The 21,860-nt window shown below is 62.7% G+C and overlaps 3 protein-coding genes across 6 annotated transcripts; 2 read left to right on the top strand and 1 right to left on the bottom strand.

The window, feature by feature from the left end:
* Positions 1-44: 44 nt before the first annotated feature.
* Positions 45-7,385, top strand: UNC45A (unc-45 myosin chaperone A). The gene is made up of 20 exons (XM_040599585.1): positions 45-198; positions 540-698; positions 1,359-1,395; positions 1,501-1,676; positions 1,790-1,882; positions 2,163-2,330; positions 2,607-2,775; positions 3,039-3,209; positions 3,317-3,488; positions 3,712-4,012; positions 4,146-4,240; positions 4,322-4,463; positions 4,656-4,796; positions 4,996-5,123; positions 5,299-5,365; positions 5,536-5,649; positions 6,195-6,310; positions 6,418-6,535; positions 6,621-6,776; positions 7,002-7,385. The coding sequence occupies exons 1-20, from the start codon at positions 187-189 to the stop codon at positions 7,260-7,262; spliced, it is 2,796 nt and encodes a 931-aa protein (XP_040455519.1). The 5' UTR covers positions 45-186; the 3' UTR covers positions 7,263-7,385.
* A 118-nt stretch (positions 7,386-7,503) lies between these two features.
* On the top strand, positions 7,504-13,694 carry RCCD1 (RCC1 domain containing 1). Of its 2 annotated transcripts, none has more exons than XM_040599595.1 (7): positions 7,504-7,744; positions 8,447-8,801; positions 12,143-12,264; positions 12,451-12,555; positions 12,755-12,839; positions 12,979-13,008; positions 13,341-13,453. In XM_040599595.1, the coding sequence occupies exons 1-7, from the start codon at positions 7,588-7,590 to the stop codon at positions 13,342-13,344; spliced, it is 858 nt and encodes a 285-aa protein (XP_040455529.1). In that variant the 5' UTR covers positions 7,504-7,587; the 3' UTR covers positions 13,345-13,453. The 2 variants fall into 2 exon arrangements, with proteins under 2 accessions (XP_040455529.1, XP_040455528.1); XM_040599594.1 differs by having other exon boundaries at positions 7,518-7,744; positions 12,687-12,839; positions 13,341-13,694.
* Positions 13,695-13,855: 161 nt separating this feature from the next.
* On the bottom strand, positions 13,856-21,802 carry PRC1 (protein regulator of cytokinesis 1). 3 transcript variants are annotated; one of them, XM_040599591.1, is made up of 14 exons: positions 21,492-21,802; positions 20,749-20,881; positions 20,336-20,458; positions 19,738-19,971; positions 19,485-19,655; positions 19,094-19,243; positions 18,675-18,822; positions 18,428-18,564; positions 18,040-18,135; positions 17,731-17,877; positions 17,221-17,322; positions 16,809-16,919; positions 16,169-16,354; positions 13,856-14,897 (listed from the first exon to the last, which is right to left on the bottom strand). In XM_040599591.1, exons 1-14 carry the CDS (start codon positions 21,500-21,502, stop codon positions 14,826-14,828), a joined length of 1,821 nt encoding a protein of 606 aa, XP_040455525.1. In that variant the 5' UTR covers positions 21,503-21,802; the 3' UTR covers positions 13,856-14,825. The 3 variants fall into 3 exon arrangements, with proteins under 3 accessions (XP_040455525.1, XP_040455526.1, XP_040455524.1); XM_040599592.1 differs by having other exon boundaries at positions 16,246-16,354; positions 17,212-17,322; XM_040599590.1 differs by having other exon boundaries at positions 17,212-17,322.
* Positions 21,803-21,860: the final 58 nt, after the last annotated feature.

The following is a 21,860-nucleotide window of genomic DNA, read 5'->3' on the forward strand; positions in this document are numbered from 1 at the left end:
GGCGGGGACGCACACGGACGGACTGGGGCACGCGAGGTCGCACGTGGCCGGTGGCGGCACCGCCGGGCCGCGGGGGGGCGCTAGAGGTCCCCGTCCGGCCCGGCCCCCGTCACGTGACACGGGCGGCGGCGTCCGCGTTCCCCGGGCGATCGGCGGTGACGCCACGGGAGCGGCGGGAGAGGCGCGATGGGGGAGGCGGTGAGCGGCCGCGGGCCAGGAGCGGCGGGGCCGGGGAGGGCAGGGCAGGGCAGGGCAAGGTGGCCGCCATGGCCTGGTTGGGCGGGTGGGTGCCGGGCGGGGGCCTGGTGTGCTGGGCCCGGTGCCCAAGGCCCGTCCCGGGACAGCTGTGGCCACCGTGGCCGGGTTGGGCGGGTGTGGGCCCGGTGTGGGCCCGCTGCGCAGGGCCCGGTGGCCAAGGCCCGTCCCGGGGCAGCCGGGGGCAGCAGGGTCCTGTCCTGGGCCTGTCCCCGGGGCTGTGGGGGCTCAGGGCCATGCCCGGGCCCCCTGACACGCGTGTCCCAGCCGGTGCCCGTTGGCAGGTGACGGCGGGGCAGCTGCGGGAGCAGGGCAACGAGCTCTTCCAGGCTGGGGACCACGCCGCCGCCCTCGCTGCCTACACCCAGGCACTGGACCTGTGCGACGCCGTGCCGGAGCGAGCCGTGCTGCACCGCAACCGGGCCGCCTGCTACCTGAAGCTGGTGAGTGCCGGGCGGGTGCGTCACCGCGGGCCCTGCAGGAACCTGCCCAGCCGCCCTGGCCTGCTGGGGCTGTGCTGCTGGCAGCTGCCCTGGCCTGGCCCCTTCGCCAGCTGCGCACTGGTGCTGAGAGGCCATGTCGGTCCCTGGGCAGGGTGCTGTCACTCCTCAGACAGGATGGTGCCTGGTGTTTTCTCTCTGCTCACCTTTTCTCCTGGCCCTGCCTGCTGTGCCACCTCCTGGGTGGGCTGTCAGGGCCTGGGCAGGGCACCCTTGTCCATGCCTGAGCTGTGTGTCTGTGCTGGGGCTGTTTCCCAGGCAGTCACAGCTTCTCTGATCTCCCAGCGTGGAACTCTCTGAGGCAGGGTGGAATACAAGGAACCTAGGGTCTCGAGTAGACCGTGAGCACTTGAAAAGCACTGGGGGCCTTAGGGCTTCTTGGGGACCCAGTGAGGTTTGCATTCAAGGAAGGATGGGATGTCCTGCTATACTGGTTCAGCGTCCTCTGATGCTGTTCCCATCCTCAAACTCCACAGTCCTTTCCCTGCTCTGCTCTAAAGCAGCAGGTCCTGCCTCAGCCTGCAGCAGGCTGGGCTGAGTGAGGCCTGCACAGGCAGCACATCAGGCATTTCCCTCTTGCTGACTCTTTCCTTCTCTCTGCAGGAGGACTATGCCAAGGCAGAGGCTGATGCATCTAAAGGTACTATCAGTGGTGGCTAGGGGGGGACCGGTCTCTATGCACTGCCCGTGTGGGTGGACTGAAGCCGTTCAGGGGCTGTGCAATAGATTCCCTACTCACCCACAGCCATTGAAGCCGATGGCCGGGACATGAAGGCGCTGTTCCGCCGCAGCCAGGCACTGCAGAAGCTGGGCCGCCTGGACCAGGCAGTCAATGACCTGCAGCGGTGTGTGAGCCTGGAGCCCAAGAACAAGGCCTTCCAGGAGGCCCTGCGCGCCCTGGGGAGCAGCATGCACGAGAAGGTGAGTGGGGAGGCAGTGTGTGGTTTGGGGGCTCCTGTGCCCCTCTCTGTGGGTGGGTGTGGTGGGCTGATGGAGGCGGTGAGGGCTGAGATGCTCTTTCTGCTCTGTCTCAGATGAAGGCCATGTCCTGCACGGACTCAAAGGTAGAGCAGATGTTCCAGATCTTACTGGATCCTGAAGAGAAGGATGCGGACAAGAAGCAAAAGGTCTGAGCTCGGGGGGGCAGAGGGCAACGCAGCTTGGCTGAAAGGCGAGGAGGGGAGGAACGGTATTCCCAGGTCAGCACTGCTGTCTGAATGGTGCTGCCTGGGTGAGGCCAGGCTTCCTGCCAGTAAAACATGCTCCCCAGAGACTGGGGGTGGAAGGTGGGTGGGTGCCTGTGGCTTTGCTGGCTGCCCAGCCAGCTCCTGCTGCGGAGGTTCCCTGTGCACAGTGGGCTGCATCCTCGTGGGCAGATGACCCAGACACAACTCTCTTTTTTCCCAGGCTGCGCAGAACCTGATTGTGCTGGCACGAGAGGAGGCCGGAGCAGAGAAAATCTTCCAAAGCGATGGCGTGCGGCTGCTGACGCAGCTGCTCGACACAGCCAAGGCTGACCTGATGCTGGCGGCCCTGCGCACCTTGGTTGGACTGTGCTCTGGGCACCGCTCCCGGGTAGGTCCCACCATAGTCCAGGTCTCCTTTGTGATGGGGCCTGGCCCAGGGGAAATCAATGTTGGGGAGGCTGCGAAGCGTGTCAGGCAGGGGAGCGTCACTAGTGTCTGCCTGCAGCTGGCTGCAGCTCTGCTGAGCAGAGGAGCTTTGAACTGTCACCTGCCAGACCTGAGGCTGTGAGAGCCTTGTTGCAGTGGGGAGCTATCCTGATAAGGTGCTGGGAGGTGCCAAGGCTTCCCCAAAGTCTCTAGCAGATGGCTGTGCTTGTATTTGCAGACCATGGCCATTCTGGCAGAGCTGGGGGCCCCTCGTCTCTCAGCGGTGCTGGGCGTGGAGCACGAGCAGGTTTCCCTGGCTGCCTGCAACCTTCTGCATGTAATGTTCGAGTCTCTGAAGGAGGGGCTGCAGAAGGACTTCCGTGGCAAGGAGGACGCGGTGGTGCTGGGTGAGTGCCTGCCGTGCTGGCTGCCCAGTGGGGGCTGGGGAGAGCACCCTGGGGAGGCACTGAGTTGCAGTGTGTTTTTCTCCCACTGCCCACCTTGTCACTGCTCCCTGCCGCAGCGCCGGGGCTCTGGCCTAGGGTTAATAAAAGGTTGAGCTGGGGGAGAGGAGCCCCTGGTCATGGCAGCATCTCCTGCCAGCCTTACCATGGTGGAGGTGAGGCCTGTGCCCATGGCACTGACTGCTGGGCACCATCTCTTCTGGAAGATTCTTCCAAGGACCTGAAACTGCTGATCAAGCACCTCCTGGAGCTGCTAGTGCTGGAAGGGGCCTCTGCACATGGCCGTGACAATGCTCTCAACCTGCTCATCAAGGTGGTGCCCAGGAAGTCGCCAAAGAAGACCAATAACAGCATGAGCCTCTGGGTAATCGACCAGGGTGAGTAGAACAGCGTACCCCTCTGCCTTGGGGTGCTGCGTGCCTCGGCTCTGCCTGACCACCCCATTTTGTCCCTCGCTGGGGTGACTGACCTCATGTTCTCCTAGGCCTGAAGAAGATCCTGGAGGTGGGCAGTACAGTGTGCGGCACCCCGGGCAGCCTGCCCGTGACGGAGAACAGTCGGATGAGTGCCTCAGTTCTGCTGAGCAAACTTTACGATGACCTGAAATGCGATGCTGAGAGGGAAAACTTCCACCACTTGTGCGAGGACTACGTGAGGTGAGCCCGGCGTCCCTGGGGGTGGAGAGGGGGTTCGGTCTCATACAGCCAGCAGCCTTCTGGGGAAGTAGCAGCACCCCAGACCTATTTGCTCTTAGTGGTAAAAGCAGATCGCAGGGCTACCTGAGACCTCCTGTGTTGGGGTTCAGCGGGTGGGGCTGCGTGTGGCTGAAGGCAGCGGGGTGGGATCAGCTTTATCCTTCCTGGTGGTCTTCCCCTGCAGGAGCTGGTTCAAGGGGCCTGAGCTGGCTGGGAAGCTGCGGGCCATCCAGACGGTGTCGTGCCTGCTGCAGGGCCCCTCAGATGCGGGGAACAGGGTGCTGGAGCTGGAGGGGATCATGGACAGCGTGCTGTCCCTCTGTGCCTCCGTCTGCGAGGCACACCAGCTGGTAGCAGTGGAGGCACTGATCCACGCTGCCGACAAGGCCAAGCGTGCCTCCTTCATCACTGCCAACGGCGTCAGCCTGCTCAAGGAGATCTACAAGCACAGCGAGAGGGACAGCATTCGCATCCGGGCACTGGTGGTGAGTGTGCCAGGAGTGTGGCGGGATGGGAGGAGTGGCTGTGCTGAGCGCTGTCCCCTCGCTGCTGGGGGATCTTGGAGACGCATTGGGGTGACCGTGACCGTTCCTGCTCTGAGTCTGCTCCTGGCTGCAGGGGCTCTGCAAGCTGGGATCTGCTGGAGGCACCGACTTCAGCATGAAGCAGTTTGCCGAGGGCTCCACCATGAAATTGGCCAAGCAGTGCCGCAAGTGAGTGCTGCTGGGTGGGGGCATGGTGGGGCAGCTGGGCAGGGTGCCCCGCAGCCTGGGCTCATGGGGCCCCTCTCCCAGGTGGCTCTGCAATGAGACGATCGACGCGGGCACACGGCGCTGGGCGGTGGAGGGCTTGGCCTACCTCACCTTCGATGCGGATGTCAAGGAGGAGTTTGTGGAGGACAAGGCAGCCATGCAGGCCATGTTCCACCTGGCCAAGGTGCGTGCTGAGTGCTGTGATGGAGGGCCCTGGGTGGGGGGCACCCTGGCGCTGTGCAAATGTGCCAGAGGGGGCTGTGGGTCTCACACTATGGGGCTGGGGTGTGGAAGGGCCCCATGGTGCTGGGTGGGCTCGAGCCCTTGTCTTGTCCTCTCCATCGTGGGTGTGATGGGGGCCCCGTTATCGCTGCAGTCAGAGGACAGGAGTGTGCTCTACGCCGTCGCCTCCACACTAGTGAACTGCACCAACAGCTATGATCACGAGGAGCCGGACCCGCAGATGCTGGAGCTGGCCAAGTATGCCAAGCAGCACATCCCGGAGCAGCACCCCAAGGTGAGCAGGGCACGGCTGCTCTGGGGAGCTGCCGGGAGCCCTGGCCCTGTAGGAGGGCGTGTGGGTGTGACCGAGTCCTGAGTCTCGAGTGAGGACAGGGCCTTCAGGGACAGGGACGAGGGGGGACACCTCACAGCAGATGGCAGTGGGCGGCAGGCTAGTGCCACCGAGCCAAGTGGTGACTCTGCCTCTGGGATAGGACAAGCCAGACTTTGTGAAGCGCCGGGTGCGGAAGCTGCTGACGGCTGGTGTGGTGTCAGCTCTGACCTGCATGGTGAAGAGCGAGAACCCGGCGCTCACCAACTCCTGCCGGGAGCTGATCTCCAGGTATGGACATGCTGGGGATGGCAGGGAGGGAGGCTGCCGGTGTCCTGCTGGCAAGCTTTTGTGCCTGTGGTGAATGCAAGCTCCTAGGAGAACAAATGGGATGTCTGCGAGCCTGGTGCAGCATAGGCCTGCTGTGGGTGTCCGGGTGCTCCGGCTGCTCTCACTTTGTCCTTAGAGTGTTCCTGGCGCTGGTGGAGGAGGCGGAGGACCGGGGTGGTGTGGTTGCGCAAGGAGGAGGCAAGGTGAGGGGACAGGCCCCACTGTGCTGCTGGCGTGTGCTGTGCAGTGGGGCTCTGGGGGGGTGGCTGTGGTTTAGCAGGGGACCGTACTGGCTCCCTCGTACATGAGACCAGCGGAAGCTGGGGCAGCTGTGGCCTGGCTGCAGGACTGATCACTGTGTCTCTGCCTGCAGGCTCTCATCCCGCTGTCCCTGGAGGGCACTGAGGTGGGGCAGGCCAAGGCAGCTCAGGCCCTGGCAAAGATCACCATCACCTCCAACCCGGAGATGGCCTTCCCTGGAGAGCGGGTGAGTGTTGCCGCTGTGGGCTGCGGGGACGCAGCTGACAAGCAGGGGCCCTGCGTGGGCAGTCAGGGCTGCACAGGGGCTCACGTGGGGAGTAGCAGTGGGCACAGTCTTGGCTGTGCCCCGCTGTCTATGCCTGGCCTGCTGCAGCCAGGCGTGTGTCGGCTCTGGGGAAGCATTGGGCTGAGCAGCACGAGGAGGGACTGCCCTGGTCGGAACTGCCCTGGTCCCAGTGTGCAGCATCTGGGATAGGGTGGGCTTCGGCTCCTCCTTACCCACCGGGAAAGGACTTGGCAGCCCTGGGGCTAAAGGCCACAGGGCTGGTGATCCGAGGTGGGATCTGCACCACAGGAACTGCTAGCATGGGTTTGCCCTTTCCTGGGGAGCGGGAGATGGCAAGACCTCTGGTGTTCCCCACTAAGGCCCGATGGCCCAGGCCTGACCATGGGAGCAGCTCTGCCTTTAGGCTGGGCTCAGGGCTCCATCCATGGGGTGCAGAGTCCCTGCCCGTCTCTCAGAGTTCGTGCCCTGCACTGCTGTCTCCACAGATCTACGAGGTAGTCCGGCCCTTGGTGAGCCTTCTGCATCTTCAGCGCACAGGCCTGGAGAACTTTGAGGGGCTGATGGCATTAACCAACCTGGCTGGCATCAGTGAGAGGCTGCGGTAGGGGCTGGCCTGGGCCAGGGGGGAGGGGAGGGTGTGTGCTGTCCCTGTCTGGCCCGGAGGTGTGCTACCCTGGGCAGGGAGTGCTCACACACGCCCTGTCCCAGGCAGAAGATCCTGAAGGAGAAGGCTGTGCCCATGATTGAGGGGTACATGTTTGAGGAGCACGAGCTGATCCGGCTGGCTGCAACGGAGTGCATGTGCAACATGGCCATGAGCAAGGAGGTGAGGGCTGGGCCAGGGCCCGTGGGGCTTCTGCGCTGGGCTTCTGGCCCCCGGCACCCCCACTCACCCCCCTCCTCCTCCGCAGGTGCAGGAGCTGTTCCTGGCAGAGGGCAACGACCGGCTGAAGCTGATGGTCCTGTACAGCGGGGAGGAGGATGAGAAGCTGCGTCGGGCAGCCTCGGGGACCCTGGCCATGCTGACCGCCTTGCACCCCCCCATCTGCAAGCGGATCCCCCAGGTGGTGAGTGCCCAGCAGTGAGGCAGGGGGCACTCGGGTCCCCCTGGGACAGCACCCGGTGTTCCATATTCCCTCCCCACAGTGTCCTGGAGCTGCGTCCCAGCGCTGGCCCCAGGAGACTGGCGCGACCTCTCCTGCCCTCAGCCTGACTCCCGGCTGGGAGTGCTGGGGGCCAGCAGGGCTGGGGGGGGGGAGCAGCACTGAGCGTGGCTCCCCTCTTCCCCGCAGACGGTGCACTGGCTGGAGATCCTGCAGGCGCTGCTGCTGAGCCCCAGCACCGAGCTGCAGCACCGCGGGGCCGTGGTGGTGATGAACATGATGGCAGCCGAGCGGGAGGTGGCCGAGCAGCTCATTGCCAGCGAGATGCTGGAGATCCTCTCGGTGCTCGCCAAGGACAAGGATAAGCCGCGCGTGGCCCACGCGGCCAAGGAGAGCCTGGCACAGGCCGTGGCTTATGGCCTCATCAAACCCAGCGCCGGGCAGGAGTGAGGGCCCGGCTGGGGGCTGCCTGCACACGATGCTCTGCTCAGGGATGGCTGCCCCGGCCGGGGTCCTGCTGCCCGCGGGGGCTGCGCCCGCTGCCCCGGGGTGAGGGGGAGGACGGGGCTCACCGCTGCCACTGCACCGTCTGCCTTAACCGGGAGGGCCGGCCCGGGGTCCTGCACGCCGGGGCCCGGTACGGCGGCGGGCCCGCCCGGTGACACTGCACTAAAGCTGCTCTTGGACCACGGCCCCGCCTCTGTCCCTGCGTCCGCCGGCGCCGCCCCCTTCCGCCGGTACCGGCCCCGCCCCCTCCCGCCGGCCCCGCCCCGCCATGGCGGCCCCGCGCCGCGCCTGGCTCGTCTTCGGCTTCAGCCCGGAGGAGGCGGCGGGGGAGCCGGGCCCGGGCCCCGGGCCCCGGCGGCTGGAGTCGGGCCCCGAGGGGATCCGCCGTGTCTGGCCCGCCTGGAGCTACGTGGTCGTAGAGACCGGTGAGCGCCCCCCGGCCAGCCCGGTGCTGCCCCCGGTGCCCCGGGACAGCGGGTGCCCGCTCCCGCCCTTCCCCGCCGCGCCGGGATAGCCCGTTCGCCCCGGCCCCTGACGCCGGACCCCCGGGAGGGACCTCCCCACGCCCCCCACGGCGCCGGTTCCCTCGGGATGTCACCCGCTCCCGCAGTGCTGGTCCCGCCGGGATGTCCCGGGGACGGAGTCCTCCTCTTCCCCCGGCGGTGCCGCTCCCCCGAGATGCTCCATTCCCCTCCGGATGTCCCAGTGTCCCTCCCCGCTCCATTGGCCCCCGGGATGTCCCTCGTCCCTGCACCGGTCCCCCAGAATGTCCCCGTCCCCTCAGGGATGCGCCATCCCCCTCCCAGCGCTGGTCCCCCCGGGATGCTGGCGTTCCCCACCGCGGGCTGTCCCCGTGCCGGTCTCCCCGGGGTGCTCCGTTGCCCCCCGGGCTGTCCCTGTCCCCCTCCCCCTCCCTGCGCCGGTCCCCCCGGGATATCCCCGTCCCTCCGGGACGCTCCGTTATCCCCCGGGATGTCTGCTCGTCCCGTCCGTCCCCGTGTCCCGCCCCCCCCCCCCCCCCCATCCCCCGCGCCGGTCCCCCCGGGATGCCCCCGTCCGTGTCCCGTCCCGTCCCCCCCGCGCCGGTGCCCCCGGTGCGGCGCCGCGCTGACGGCCCGGTGCGGCAGGCGCGGGGCTGGAGGTGCGGAGCGCGGGGCTGCGGCGGCCGCTGCCGGGCTGGGCCGAGGCGCTGCCCTCGGAGACGCACGTGGTGCTGCGGGGCCCGGCGGCGGCCCAGGCCTGGCCGCGGGCGGCGGCGCTGCGGGGCGCGGGGGAGGGCGCACCCGCCTGGAGCCGGGCGCTGCCCCCGGAGCCCCGCTGCCCCCCGCCGCTGCCGCTGCTGCCCGGCGGCTTCGCCACGCCGCGGCCGCCCTTCTTCACCGCGCTGCCCGGGGCGCTGCGGGCCCGCCGGCTGGCGCTGGGCCACGAGCACGTCCTGGTGCTGGGCGCCGCCGGGGAGGCCTACGCCTGGGGTGGGGGCAGGTGAGCACGGGGCGGGGGAGCACGGGGCTGGGGAGGGGGGGTGTGGGGATGTCACAGGGCTGGGGAGGGGGGTCACAGGGCTGGGGAGGAGGGTCACAGGGCTGGGGAGGGGGTCATGGTGCTGGGGAGGGGGGTATGAGGCCATAGAGGGGAGCACAGGGCTGGGGAAGGGGGAATGAGGCCATGGGGGTGTTACAGGGCCATAGAGGGGAGGTATGGGAACATGGAAGGGGGCTGCAAGGCCATGGTGGGGGGGGGGAGGCTAGGGGGGTGGTACGGGGATGTGGAGGAAGGTGTGGGGCCGTGGGAGGGGGTACAAGGCTGTGGAGGGGAGGTGTGAGGCCATAGGTGGTGGTGCAAGGCTGTGAGGGGAAGGTACAGGGCCGTGGGTGGGGGTACGGGGCTCAGGGGGGGAGGTACAGACCGTAGGGTGGGGGTAGGGGGCCATGGGTGGGACAGCAGTGGGTGCCCGGGCGGTTAGGATGGAAGGCCGGAGGGCTGTGGCAGGTGGGTGTGGGATTAAGGATATGGGGCGGGGGGAGGGGCATGGAAGGCAGGTGATGCAGGGACGGACGCTGGGTGTGCTGGGGGGATGCAGAGGGAATATTGGGGGATGCAACAGGGAGGCTGGGGAGGACGTGGGGGATACAGGAGGGACTGTGCAGGATACAGGTGAGAGGATGTCAGGGTGGGGGGTCACCTCAGGGTCTGAGCCCCCCGTTAGCTTGCAGGCTTGATGCAAACTGGTTCAGGTTTCCGTAGTGATGATGGATTAGTCAACACAGTAAAATAATCTAATGAAGTGAGTACATGATCAGTAAACTAATTGACTAATAAACACACCACTTATTACTTCATGATACTGTTGTTATTCATGGTGTTGCACATAATTATTGAGCTGCAATTAATAACTCTTAAGTCATCTTGATTACATACAGTGCTGTTGAGTTACAGCGCCTTCTCCTTTCCCTGTTCAGCTTGCCAGCAGTTGTACTTGGGTGCAGTGAACAGCCAGAGGCATCGCTCAGTTTAATCTCTTAGAGGTGTTTTTGCTTAGTTTGAGAGGTGTATTTGCACATCCTGCCCGGCTGCCACACAGCAGTAATGCTTTCCCAGACGATGACTGAGGGCACAGCTCCGGGCTGTCCCTCCGTCCCTCCCTTGGATCTCGTGATTCCTACTGCCTGGCCGGGCGAGGGATTCCTGCTTCTCCCTTTGCCCCAAGGCTGAGGTGTGGTTAACACAAGGTGCCAGTTCCTACCTGTGCTGCCATCTGCGTCGCTTGTACACGGCGTTGCAGCCCCTCATCTATGACTGCTCTGGGTTCCTGCCCCATCCAGCCATCGGGTCCGGCACAGGGGGCTAAACCAACCCCTGCCAGGGCCATGGCATGCAGCGGTGCAGCCTCTGGATCTCAGCGCCGCGAAGATCTGCTGGGAGCCATAGGCCACTAAAGCTCCGTTGCTCTAGGGCTTGTTACTGGGTGTAGCTGAGGCATCGCTGGGTCTTGCTGAGCCCCATAAATCCACTGGGTTGCAGCTGTACATCCCCAGTGCCACAGACACACACTGGCACTGGGTCAGGGTGCTGGTGTGCGATCAGTCCTGATGGCAGTAACCATTAGTTGTTAATACCCGTAGGGTGGAAGGGATCAGTGTTCGTCTTAAACCACCAAAGGCTGTCGGTCGTAGTCAGCAGGGCTGTGTGACCTGGCCCATCGCCCTCCCTTGATGTTTCTGGTCGGCTCAGGAGTGCCTTGTTCCCCGTTCTCTGTTGGCTGGTGGCTCAGGTCTTGGCCAGCCGGTGGTTCTCATAGCCAATGTAAAACTCAGTTTAAATCAGCAGTTGTTGCGTTTGCAGATACCACGTTATCTTATCCTTTGCTTTCCCTTTGGAGGAAAGGTTTCTGCACTTGTCAATGTGTATTTTAGGATTAACTGTTTTGGAAAAACTAAATGCCGTGGTTAAGCTTTGGTTGTTTAACAAGGCTGAGAATCCTCTAACGTGTCCCTGTGCCATGTCCTGCGGTGTTACCGCTCTGCTGTGTAACAGTTAGGTGGTGGCTCCACTCGAGCCTTTGTAGCCCCTTTCTTACTGCAGGCTGTGGTCACCTTCACTTGCTTGGGAGCCCCTTTCCCGCTGCTGCGAACCCTGCCTGTGGCTGTCTGAGCTGCTGCTCGTGCCTGTGGCTGTGCTTGGGGCCCAGCCCTGCTCTCAGCCTCGCTGGGTGCATCTCTTTGCCCTGGTCTTCTGCTGATACCCCCATGAAGAAAAACGAAACATCTTTCCAACATCATTGCCTCAGCACAGTTTTTGGCATTCTGTTCTGACTCTTTGATGATCCCCAGGATGCAACACTAGTTACCTGCTACATGCGCCTGAGCTGTTTATTTTACTTTTATAGCCCTTTGTAACTCCTGCTTTTGCAACAGCTTTCACAATTAAAGCCACTGGTGCTTGCTCACTTGCTCACCACAGGCGTAACTGGGCTGTCAGTCTTGGCCCTGTGCATGGGATGCCCTGTGCTGGGCTTCGCCCTCTCACCGGCGCTCGGCTTTTCCCTATTTCTGGTGTCAGCTCTTTCCCTCAGTTGTGGTTATTCCTTCAGCAGCTCAGGGGTGGCTGCCTGAACCCAGGCACTGTGTGTACCTTGTCACCTTCGCCTTCTCCCAGGCTGGGGCTGGCACTGCCTGGCCCCCCCTGCACTGGAGCCGTTGGTGCTCAGCGCTGCTGTCAGCACCCGTGGAGGCACAGCTCGCCCAGGCAGGGAGGATTTTGCAGACCTCAGCATGTGGGTCCAGCTGGTGCCACCCTCTGGGATGAGCCCAAACTTGTCCCCTCGTGGGATCCCCCTGCTTTCACTTGTAGGCGTGGGGCTGCACTGACTGCACTGTTAATTCCTGGCTCAGCGTGGGCCAGACGAGCTCGGCGATCGGTTAGATGATCCATGGACTAACTCGTAAACATGTTCCTCAGTTCAGAGCTGTGTCATTTGCCACACCGTTGCACGACACCCAGACTCTTGTCTCATGGCTGTTGTGCAGCTGCTGCTTGAATTACAGCCTTGCATGCCACAGCCTGCCAGCCCAGCCCGCCAGGCACCGGCGCAGCAAGCACCCACCGGCCTCCCACATGGCTGGGCACAGGGGCACCCTCCTGCCTCCCCATTGGGACCCAGCAGAGGGGGGTCCTGGGGGTCCGGGGGCTGGGTTGGGGGCAGGGGCAGCAGCAGGCAGGAAGGGGCTCAGTCAGGACTGTGGGCTCATGGTGGGGCAGAGAGGTGCAAGGGCTGGAGGGCAGTGGGGTATGAGAGGTGTCTGTCTGTCTGTGTCTCCCCACAGGCATGGGCAGCTTGGCCACGGGACCCTGGAGTCGGTGAAGGAGCCGCGGCTGGTGGAGGCGTTGGCCGGCGTGCCGATGCAGACTGTGGCAGCCGGCGGGTGGCATTCGGCCAGCGTTAGCGGTGAGGGGGCTGTGTCGGGTGGTCAGGGTGGCTGGTGGCAGCGTGCAGCCCTGGCTGGACCTGGTCCCAGGGAGCCTGGTGCACGGTGCTGTGCCATGTGCACTGGGTGCTGGTGACCCTGGAGCAGCCAGCTGCTGCCGCTGAGCTTTGCTCTGGGGCCACCCCTGCTGTGCTTCCCACACACAGAGGCAGGAGACCTGTACATGTGGGGCTGGAATGAGTCGGGCCAGCTAGCTCTGCCCTCCAAAGGGCTGGCTGAAGAGCGGGCACAGGATGAGGACACGGGTGCAGGTGAGGGCGCTGCTGGTGGTGGGTGCTGCCAGGTCCTGCAGGGCCACAGGCGGTTTGGTGTGGTTTAAGCCTGCAGATGATGCTGGTGGGGCCTGGTCGCTCCTGGGAACTGAGAGTTGGCTCTTCCCCAGGGAATGCTGAGCTGCCGCCCCGCCAGGAGCAGCCAGCTGCTGAGGGCACCGCGTTCATTTCCATCCAGGCGTTCCCAGCCTTGCTGGATCTGCCGCAGGACCTGGAGGTCAGCAAGGTCAGCTGCGGGTCCCGGCACACGGCTGTTATCACACGTGAGTTCCTGGCTCGGGGTGGCAGGCAGCACTGGAAGCAGGTTGCTGCCTGGGGGCGGGGTGGGGGTGGCTGGTGGGGGCCAGCAGCCCCCCATGCTGCAGTGCGGGCGCTGGCTGATGGGTGCTGTCCCCTTTGCAGGAGGCGGCGAGCTGTACACTTGGGGCTGGGGTAAGTGATGCCTTTGCTCTGGGACCGCACAACACCTCCCCAGGGCCAGCTTTTGTTTTCAGCTTCCTTACTGTTGGCTTCTTTTACTTGTATTTTATCTTTATATTTACTTTATATTATATATATTATTTATACATTTTTATATCTATAATGCACATATATATACACACATTGTATTATTTATATATACAAGTATCTTTATATTTACTTGTATTTTATCACTGTGAGGTTCCATAGCAGAACACTTTCATGGGTTCCTGGCTGGAGCTGTTTGTTATGGGGTGCTCTCACCTTCCTTCCCTCACATCATGGCACGCCTGTGGTGTCTGCAGGTAAATATGGGCAGCTGGGACACAGGGACAATGCCAGCTCTGACCAGCCGCGCCGCGTCGAGCACCTGGTGGCCGAGGGGCTGCAGGCAGAGGAGGTGGTGTGTGGGCTCTGGACCACCTACGTCTGCGTGCTGGAGCCGTGAGGGCCCTGAAGCCCACCCCCCCACCACTACAGCTGCCCGCAGTGAGGAAGACGGAGGCAAGCTCCACTCCTGCCAGGACCCTCAGAGCTGAGGCAGGCAGCCCCCCACACCCGGATCGGGCCAGGTTTAGCCCATGGTGAACTGAATTCACATGCCAAGGTCCAGGCTGCAATGGCACGAGTGCTCAAGGCAACTAAACAAAAGGCTGAACGTATTTATTGTATCTATTTTTCCATAATGGCTGTGGTGGTACTTTGTGTTGCGTACAAAGGATGCTCCCAGCTTCCTCCAGCCCCCCTGGAGCCAGCTGTGCCCAGCCCTCCTCCCCAGGGCCACCTTTGGTCACCCCACAGACACACAAACAGCAGCAGCTATATACACATACAAGTATTATTTCCATTAACATATATACAGAACAGATTACAGAACAAGGGGAGCGAACTGGTAGCATAACAGCAAGTGGGGGGAGTGTAGTGATAACAAGGTGCAAATTAGCCATGACCAGGGACAAATAACATATATACAGAGCTTCTTTAACAAAGGTGCAAACAGGCCCCCCTAAACAGTGCCCAGGGTTGTGTTATACCGCCAACGCACTGGGCTCGCTGGCCTCTGCCAGGGTGAAGGGTGAGGGAGGGCAGCGGTGGACGGCACAGAGCAGGTCCTGGGGGTAGGAGAAGCTGCCCCCCCTTCCCGCTGGCAGGGAAGAAGGTCTTGTCTCACTGTAGCTTGCTTCCTTGGTAGCACTGCTTTCTTTGGCACTCCCTGCTGCAGGCTCTGCCCCTCCACAGGGTACAGGCCATGCCCCGGTGAGGCTTGCCTCGCCCCAGGTGCCCTGCTGCTGCCCACCCCAGGGCCCCCAGCAGGGATGAGGCCAAGTGCTCTAGGGCCAAACAAAGCCTGCTAAGGGAACGCCAGGTAAAACAAGCCTGCTGTGATGTTGAGAAAGGAAGATGCTACGGAAATACGCAGGGGAAAAAAAGCCTGCAAGGAAAGGCACTGAGGCCAGCTCCGTGAAATAGGTCCCGTCTGTCCCCGAGCATGCTCAGCAAGGCAGAGGCCCTGCGTCCAAGCACCAATGGCTTCCCCCGGGGGCAGGAGCCAGCACCCGCTGCTATGCTACTCTAATACAACATACTTAAATCTTTAATTACAATTTTTTAAAAACAAGTTTTTAAGAAGTCCCCTTTCACACCCTACCCCAGCAATCAGGAGCCCCCCTTGCCCTGCCCCACAAAGAGCCCGGCTGGCTGGAGTGACGCCTGGTTGGGGGGGGAGCTGTGTAACACAATCCTCAGCAACTCACTGCAGCTAGGAGAAGCTGGAGCCCCGCAGACACATCTCAGGAGAAGGCAGTGGTGGAGTTCAGAACGCGGGAGCTGCTGTCACACTTTGAAGCCTTTGAAAGTTCGCGCTGTGGAGACAAGAAGCAGGAGATGGGATGAGTGGAGGGAGGGTGCGGCAGGGACAGAGCTGTTGCTTCATGGCTTTGTGAGAAAGCAGGGGTGGCTCCAGGCCAGGCTGCTCCTGCTTGTTTGGGGTTCCCCACCCAGCTCTTGCTTCAGAAGAGGGCAGGAAAGCATTGGCAGCCAGCAGCCGAGAAAGAACTCCGAGCCCTCAGCCTCCAGGAAGCAGGAGGAACCTGTAGCCCAAAGAGCTGCGGGCCAGGAACAGCACGGCTCCCTCCCGCACTGCCCCTCAGCCAGGGGGGAGCAGGGCAGGGAGAGCCATGCCCGGCTGCTGGAGGAAGGGAACACCGAGCAGGAATCCACCTCCGTGCCAAGCCAGCACCCTGTGCCAAGCCCGGGATCACAGCCTGGCTGCAGGGAAACCCTCGGCACAGCCCCAGGGGCACGGCCCACCAGCTTAGCTGCCACAGGGAAGAAAGGCGCCTGGCTTTCTGGTGTCAGAAGATGCTAAAGCTTGGGCTCAGCCCATCCTCGTGGAAGGGCAGAGGCTGCTGCAGGACCCCCAGACAGCAAAGCCCCGTCCATCAGTAGGGCAGCTTCCCAGCCGTGCTCACCCAGCACACCACAGAGAGAAAAGGTGGGACAACTGCTAGGGTCCCTGTGCAGGCTCAGCGCATGGGGGGACAGCGAGCAGGGTCCCACGCAAGCATTTGACAGATGAGTCTGTGCAGGCAGCAGGAAAAGGCTTGCCCCCGCCAGGGCGTCAGGAGACCCTCCCTCCCACCGAGTTAGGGCAGCATCTGAGCTGTGTGCTGCCAGCCACCCAGGCCACCACGCTGCAGCCCTGGGAGAGGCTGGGGAGCCACCACCCCCAGAACGCACAGCATCGAGGGACTCGGACCTCAGGGGGGAGACTTTGCCCAAGCAGCTGGAGACATACCCACCTTATGAGAGCAGCTGCATCATTGCACAGGGCTGTTTTCCAGGGGGGCTGTGCCACATAGGGCTTTGCCCCTGCATGGGGCTGGGAGGTGTCCCCCCCAGCATCAGTGTTTTTCTTGTTTGTCTGTTCCCCACTGGGCTGCTCAGGGCCTTTATGTGACATGAGCAGTAGTCAGCCTCAGCCACCAAACCTCAATGTTAAGTTCTCTGCGTAGAACCGGCAGGCACTGGCAGGAACAGCCATCCTGCGCGGGGACACCAGGTGCTCTGGGATGAGGGAGCACACCCTCAGTGCTGCCCAGTGAGGAGAGGTGGGTTAAAAGAGGTGAATTACCGCAAATTCAGAATAGGTGCTGGCAACAGAATTAACGCTCTGGTTACGCTGGGCAGGGGCTGTAGGGGTGCACCCACCGCTGAGGGTGGTTCCGTTCAGGTGGGACATGTTCTCCTTGTTCTGCTCCCTGCGTCCAGGACGGGAAGGCTTCACAAGCATGCGGCTGGGGGTCCGAGCCTGGCCAATCTACAGGAAGAAGTGACAGTTAGATGGGACGCAAAAATCAAGTAGAGCTAAGAGAGCTGAGCTAGCTTCACTGTTGCTCTGCAGTGCCAGAATAGTTTCACACTCCAGGAGCCCTCCAGGGTCTAAGACCCCGTTCTGATCCCAGAAAAATACAGCACTACACCCACATTTGAAGGACCCCCCAAGCTGCAGGCTCAGCACAGAGGTACTCTAGAAATCTGGGCTAGAGGAAGACTTCCCGAACGCTGCTCCTACCCTCCTCCTCCCTCAGGTCCCAGAAACATCCTGCCAGGACCGCAGCAGCCCAGTGCAGCGGGCTACAGACAAAGAGGTGCTTTTGTACCCCAGGAGCTTGTCAGGGGAGTCAGTGAGACACAGCAGGACAGCAGTCGATCTCACCCATCTCCTGCCCAGCCCACCCTGCCAGGCAGGGACTCTCTGGAAAGTTCCTTACCTTCCCTCCAGAAGGTGGCAACCGTGACGTTGGCGAGTGGTAGATGGCTCCTCCGAAAGCTAAACGGATGGTACTGTTGGGTGTGGCCCTGGAGTGGAAGGTGCTGTTGAGCTGAGAGGAAAAGCAGAGCACATGTCACACGGGGGGAAGCCACCGGGTGCACCGCGCCGGGGAAACTGAGGTGGAATTCCCGGCTGCACAGAGCCTCCTGCCTCCAGCGCATCACAGGGCAACAGGCCCGCCGGTGCCCACAGCCTTGGCCCTTTCCCTGCCTCCCCTACACCCCAAACCCTCCCCCCAGCTCCATGCGGGACCCCAGCCAGCCCAAGACAGGGCAGGGCTCTAGCCCAGTGACAGCGCTCTGCTCCCACCACAGCTACGCTGCTCCACACAGACCGTTTACCTTCCTTACTTTGCCAGGCGTGTGGGGGCCAAGCACTTGCCGCTTGACAGGTGTTCGTGGGGTGCTGCCATACATCATCTCGGTCTCAATCTGGCGGCTTTTCTTCAGGTGCTGTGGGAGAGATCTGCACTTACTAACTGGTGCAGAGCTGTGGAGCGCCAGGGGAAGGGCAGGCTTCTGGCAGCGGGCAATGCCCTGCGGACAGTCTGGCACAGCCAGGCAGCAGCTATTTCAACAGAACAGCAGGCATCCAGAGCCAAGCTGCAGTTGTGGCACAGCTGGGGCCGAGAAAGGGGGTCAATGCACCCAGACACCAAAAGCAATGGACACCAGACACACCATCAAAGAGAGGTGACTGCATGCAGAGCCACTTCCAGGCAGAGAATGAGAAGACAGAGCCCCGGGCAGCAGCTGGAGCAGTTCCCCAGCTTGTACAGGCAGGGGACACGGACACGCTGGTATTCAATGCAGCTGAGGCTCCTTCAGGCCAAGAGGCAGCACGCTCAGCTTCACACTCACCCTCTCCTGTTTCTCCTTCTCTTTCTCCAGGTGGTACAGCTGCCACTGCTCCATCACATACTCTAAGAACCGCTGCCCCTTCACCAGGAAAGTCCCCTCATGCTCCTGCTCCCAGGCCTGGACCCTGCTCTCCAGCTCCTCCTGCAACTGATCAAGGCACAAGGGCAGTGTCAAGAGACTGCCCTCCTGAACACGGGCATCTCCATGCCCAAAGACATCCCTCGCCAGCTCTCGGTGCTGCCCTTCTCCTCAGTCAGCACTACACGTGCTTATCTGGGACTACAGATTCTTCTCCAGGGCTGAACCTACCTTGGAAAGTGTCTTCTGCAGCTTCGCTCGCTGCTTCTCTTCTTTCAGCAGATTCCCCCCACGGTTGGTGAAGCGACTGGGGTCAGATGCTTTCTTCTAATACAGAAGGGAGGTCAGGAGACAGCCAAACACACCAACGAGTCCCCCAGCCCACCAAACCCCCCGTGGGACTGAGGTGCTGAAGAAAGCCATCCCTGCTGCGCAGCACACACACCCCAGACCATACCAGTGCCCTAGGTACAGCACCCCATCCCCTCACTGACCCACTGTGGTTTCCTAGTGCCTCCCTGGTCTTTCCCAACAGCTCCTGGAATACGGGAGCAGAGGCGTGCGCGACCCAGTGACCTAGCACCCAGCCAGCCAGAGCACATTCCTGCCCAGACAATACCTCCAGTTCCAGGAACAGCTTCCAGTTCTCGTCCCATTTCTGGACAGCCTCAAACAGATCTTTGTGTGTTTCATAGTAGTTCTTCATCTTCTCCACTTCAGCTTCGTGGAGATCAAGCAGGATCTCTGTATAGTCCTCTGGAGAGAATACAACAGCATGTTCAGGAGGCAACAGGGACTTCCATGCGCCAGCAGGCAGCCCACAGCTCCCACAGGGGAATCGATGAACAGGAAGAGCCAGCACCCACCGTCGTAATAGGGGCTGAAGCCTTCCCTCTGCTCCTGGCTGTAGAAGCATTTGTCCCAGTAGTCAGCCAGCTCTGCCCGAGTTCCTTGAATCACAGATCTAATGTTCTGCAGCTTCAGCTCCTCCAGATGGTCCACTTCCAACTGCAACTGCCAACAAGATGAGAGCACAGACTCAGAGAAGGCAACATGAGAAGAGGAGCAGAACAGGATTTATCTTCTGCATAAGCTGCTTCCTAAGATGAGGTGGTCACCAGCACCAACTCCCAGCTTTTCCACGCATGAGGGCAGGATTTGGCCTGCTCACCTCACACCTGACTGCTGGAAGTGGCTTCTCTACTCTGGCTGAGCAAACAAGTGGAAAACACAGAGCTGCTGCTCCCCAGCCCTAGCCCCTCCAAGAGCACAGAACAGTCCTTACAGCTTTCCTAGTTTTGGCTCTGGATCCAGCCACGTGCACCGCAGAAGACTCTCTCTCCTCCAGAGGAACCTGCAGCCTTTCCCAGAGTGCAACAATTCTGGAGCGCAGCTCTGTGCACACAGCTTCATTCAGGGATCGCTGGGCTTCCAGCTACAGGGGCGAGAGCACAGGGTCAGCACCAGCGCAGCCTGGCCCCGAAGGGCATAAGCAGACCATCTGATATACTGCACCTAGCGAAGCCACTCACTCAATTCCCAAAATCTCCTTGCCAAAGCTCCCAAACAATGTTCAAACACACAGGCGTGCTGAAAAGCCAGCACTCACTCTTTACATCGTGATGCCAACCATGCCATCAGCTGCCATGCAGCACTGCCTCAGTGCGCCAACATACCTGCTGCAGCAGATTCTGGAGGGCAGCAATGTTGTCCTCAGACAAACAGAAGGCTTCCTCATCCTCGGTCACCACATCCCGCTCAAAGCTTGTGTCTGGAGTGTGGTCCAGCTCCTCCATCAGGAGGATGATTTGCCGCTTCCTGCTGACAAACTCTTCCTGCCTTTGCTCCTGGAAGTGATAAGTGGCATTAGAAACCAGCGAGCACCTTGCATGCCACCCACAGTGAGGTCCTCGCTCCCTCTCCGCTTACCTTCACAGCGGTCAGGGAGGCCAAGTGGTGCCTGTAACGATCCAGGTCCTCCAGGCTGGGCACAGCATCACTGTTAATGCAGAACAGGGATGTGCAGAGAATGTCGCACAAATCTCGATCTTGTTCTTGCAAGGTTTTCAGCTCCTGTTTCCTGTCCCTTTTCTGCTTTAACAACACTTCCACATGGGTGCGCAAATTCTTTTCCATCTGCAGAATGGTACTTCCTTCCTCCACCTAGAAGATTCCAGAAATCAGTTCTGCCACAACTCTCACAGACCTGACTTAGATATTTAAGCTTCCCAAATGAAGACCTGGGACACAAGCCCTATTTCTGAGCAAGTAGTTCCCCAGGAAAGTGTAAACACAGCAGCAAGGAACAAAATGAGGTGCTGCAAGACACCTGGGCTCCTCACAACCACCTCCCAGCACCCAGCCTGCGAGGAGCCACAGCACCTTTGGCTCTACCAGGCATCAGGAAAAGTGGTTTCAAACAGGCATTTTCTCTGCGAGCTCTGACCTCGCTGAGACAGCAGGGCAGAGGCCAGGCACCAGCAGAGTGTGGCCAGCGGGGTTCTAGGAGTGAAAAGCACTACTTCACCTGGATGGGCTCCAGCTGGAGCTCCTTGCAGAGGGCGTCAAGCTCCCTCCGACACATGGCAATGCTCTTCAAGAGCCGCTCCTTCAGGTTCTCCTCCTCTGCCACCATCATGTCTAGGAGGTCCTGTGGCACGGGTGTGGTTAGCAGCAGGTTGCAGGGACAGAAAGCAAGCGGGGACCGCAGGAGGAGTCTGGCAAGGGCATGGGGCAGGCAGCACGGGGTGCCCCGCAGGATGGGGCTGCACGGGGCAAGGGTGGCACAGGGATACCCGGGGCTCTCCCAGCCCATACAGGGGGCTCCCACCGGACCTGGCCCATCTGTCCCAGGGACCGCGGCAGAGTGCTTCCCGGGGGCTCACGACGAACGCATCCTCCTCCCCCCCACCTGACCACCGGGGGGGCCCCGCCTCTCACCTTGATGTGCTTCTTAACGACATCGGTACGCTCCAGGCGCTGCTCCTCGGGGATGCCGATCTCCTCCCAGATAGCCCGCAGAGCCGCCATAGCCCGGTTCAGGCACGACACGGCCTCGGCCGCCAGCACCTCACTGAGGGCAATGGGGCCACCGGCCGTCAGCCGCCGGGAGGGGTCCGGGCCCACGGCCCCCGCCCCGGCGCCCGGTCCCGCCCCCGCCATCGCCGCCCGGGTCGTCCCCCCCCCCGCCATCGCCGCCCCCCCCGCCATCGCCGCCCGGGTGTCCCCCCCGCCATCGCCACCCACCACTGGCGCCCGGGTCCCTCCGGCGCCCGGGTGTCCCCACCACCATCGCCGCCCACCACTGGCGCCCGGGTCCCCCCGGCGCCTTCGCCTCCCACCCCTGGCGCTAAGGGTCCCCCCCGCCATCGCCGCCCCGGCGCCCGGGTCCCCGTCCCCCCGCCGCCCACCCCTGGCGCTGAGGTCCCCCCCCCGCCCCCGCCGCCCCCCCCTGGCGCTGAGGTTCCCCCCCCGCCATCGCCGCCCCGGCGCCCGGGTCCCCCCCCGCCATCGCCGCCCGGGCGCCCGGGTCCCCCCCCGCCATCGCCGCCCGGGCGCCCGGGTCCCCCCCCGCCATCGCCGCCCACCCCTGGCGCTGAGGTTTTCCCCCCGCCACCCCGGGTCCGTCCTCCCGCCCCAACCAACCCGGTGCCCGGGTCCCATCCCCGCCGCTGCCCCCGTACCTCTTCCTCATGGCGGCGACACTCTCCGCGCCCGCCGCTGGCCCCGCCGATTCAAACCAACCGCTCCAACGCCCCGGCCGCCAACTGCCGCTGCTCAACCGCCGCTCTACAGCGCGGCCCCGCCCCAAGCCGGCCGCCAGCCAATAGCAGCGAGGAACGGTCGCCGCTTCTAACCAATCAACGAGCGACCCTGGCCCCGCCCTGACGCAGGTAACGGCGCCCCGTGTTTGACAGCGAGCACGTGACCTCGCGCGAGAGCCGCCCCGCGCGGCCACTGGCGGCGCCTGAGCGCCACTGCGCACGCGCCGGGTGTCGCGTGTCCCGTCCCTGTCCCTGTCCCCCGCCCCGGTCTTCGCCACACCGGCACGG

This window comes from Falco naumanni, chromosome 7 (genome assembly GCF_017639655.2).
Source record: "Falco naumanni isolate bFalNau1 chromosome 7, bFalNau1.pat, whole genome shotgun sequence".
NCBI classification, from domain to species: Eukaryota; Metazoa; Chordata; class Aves; order Falconiformes; family Falconidae; genus Falco; species Falco naumanni.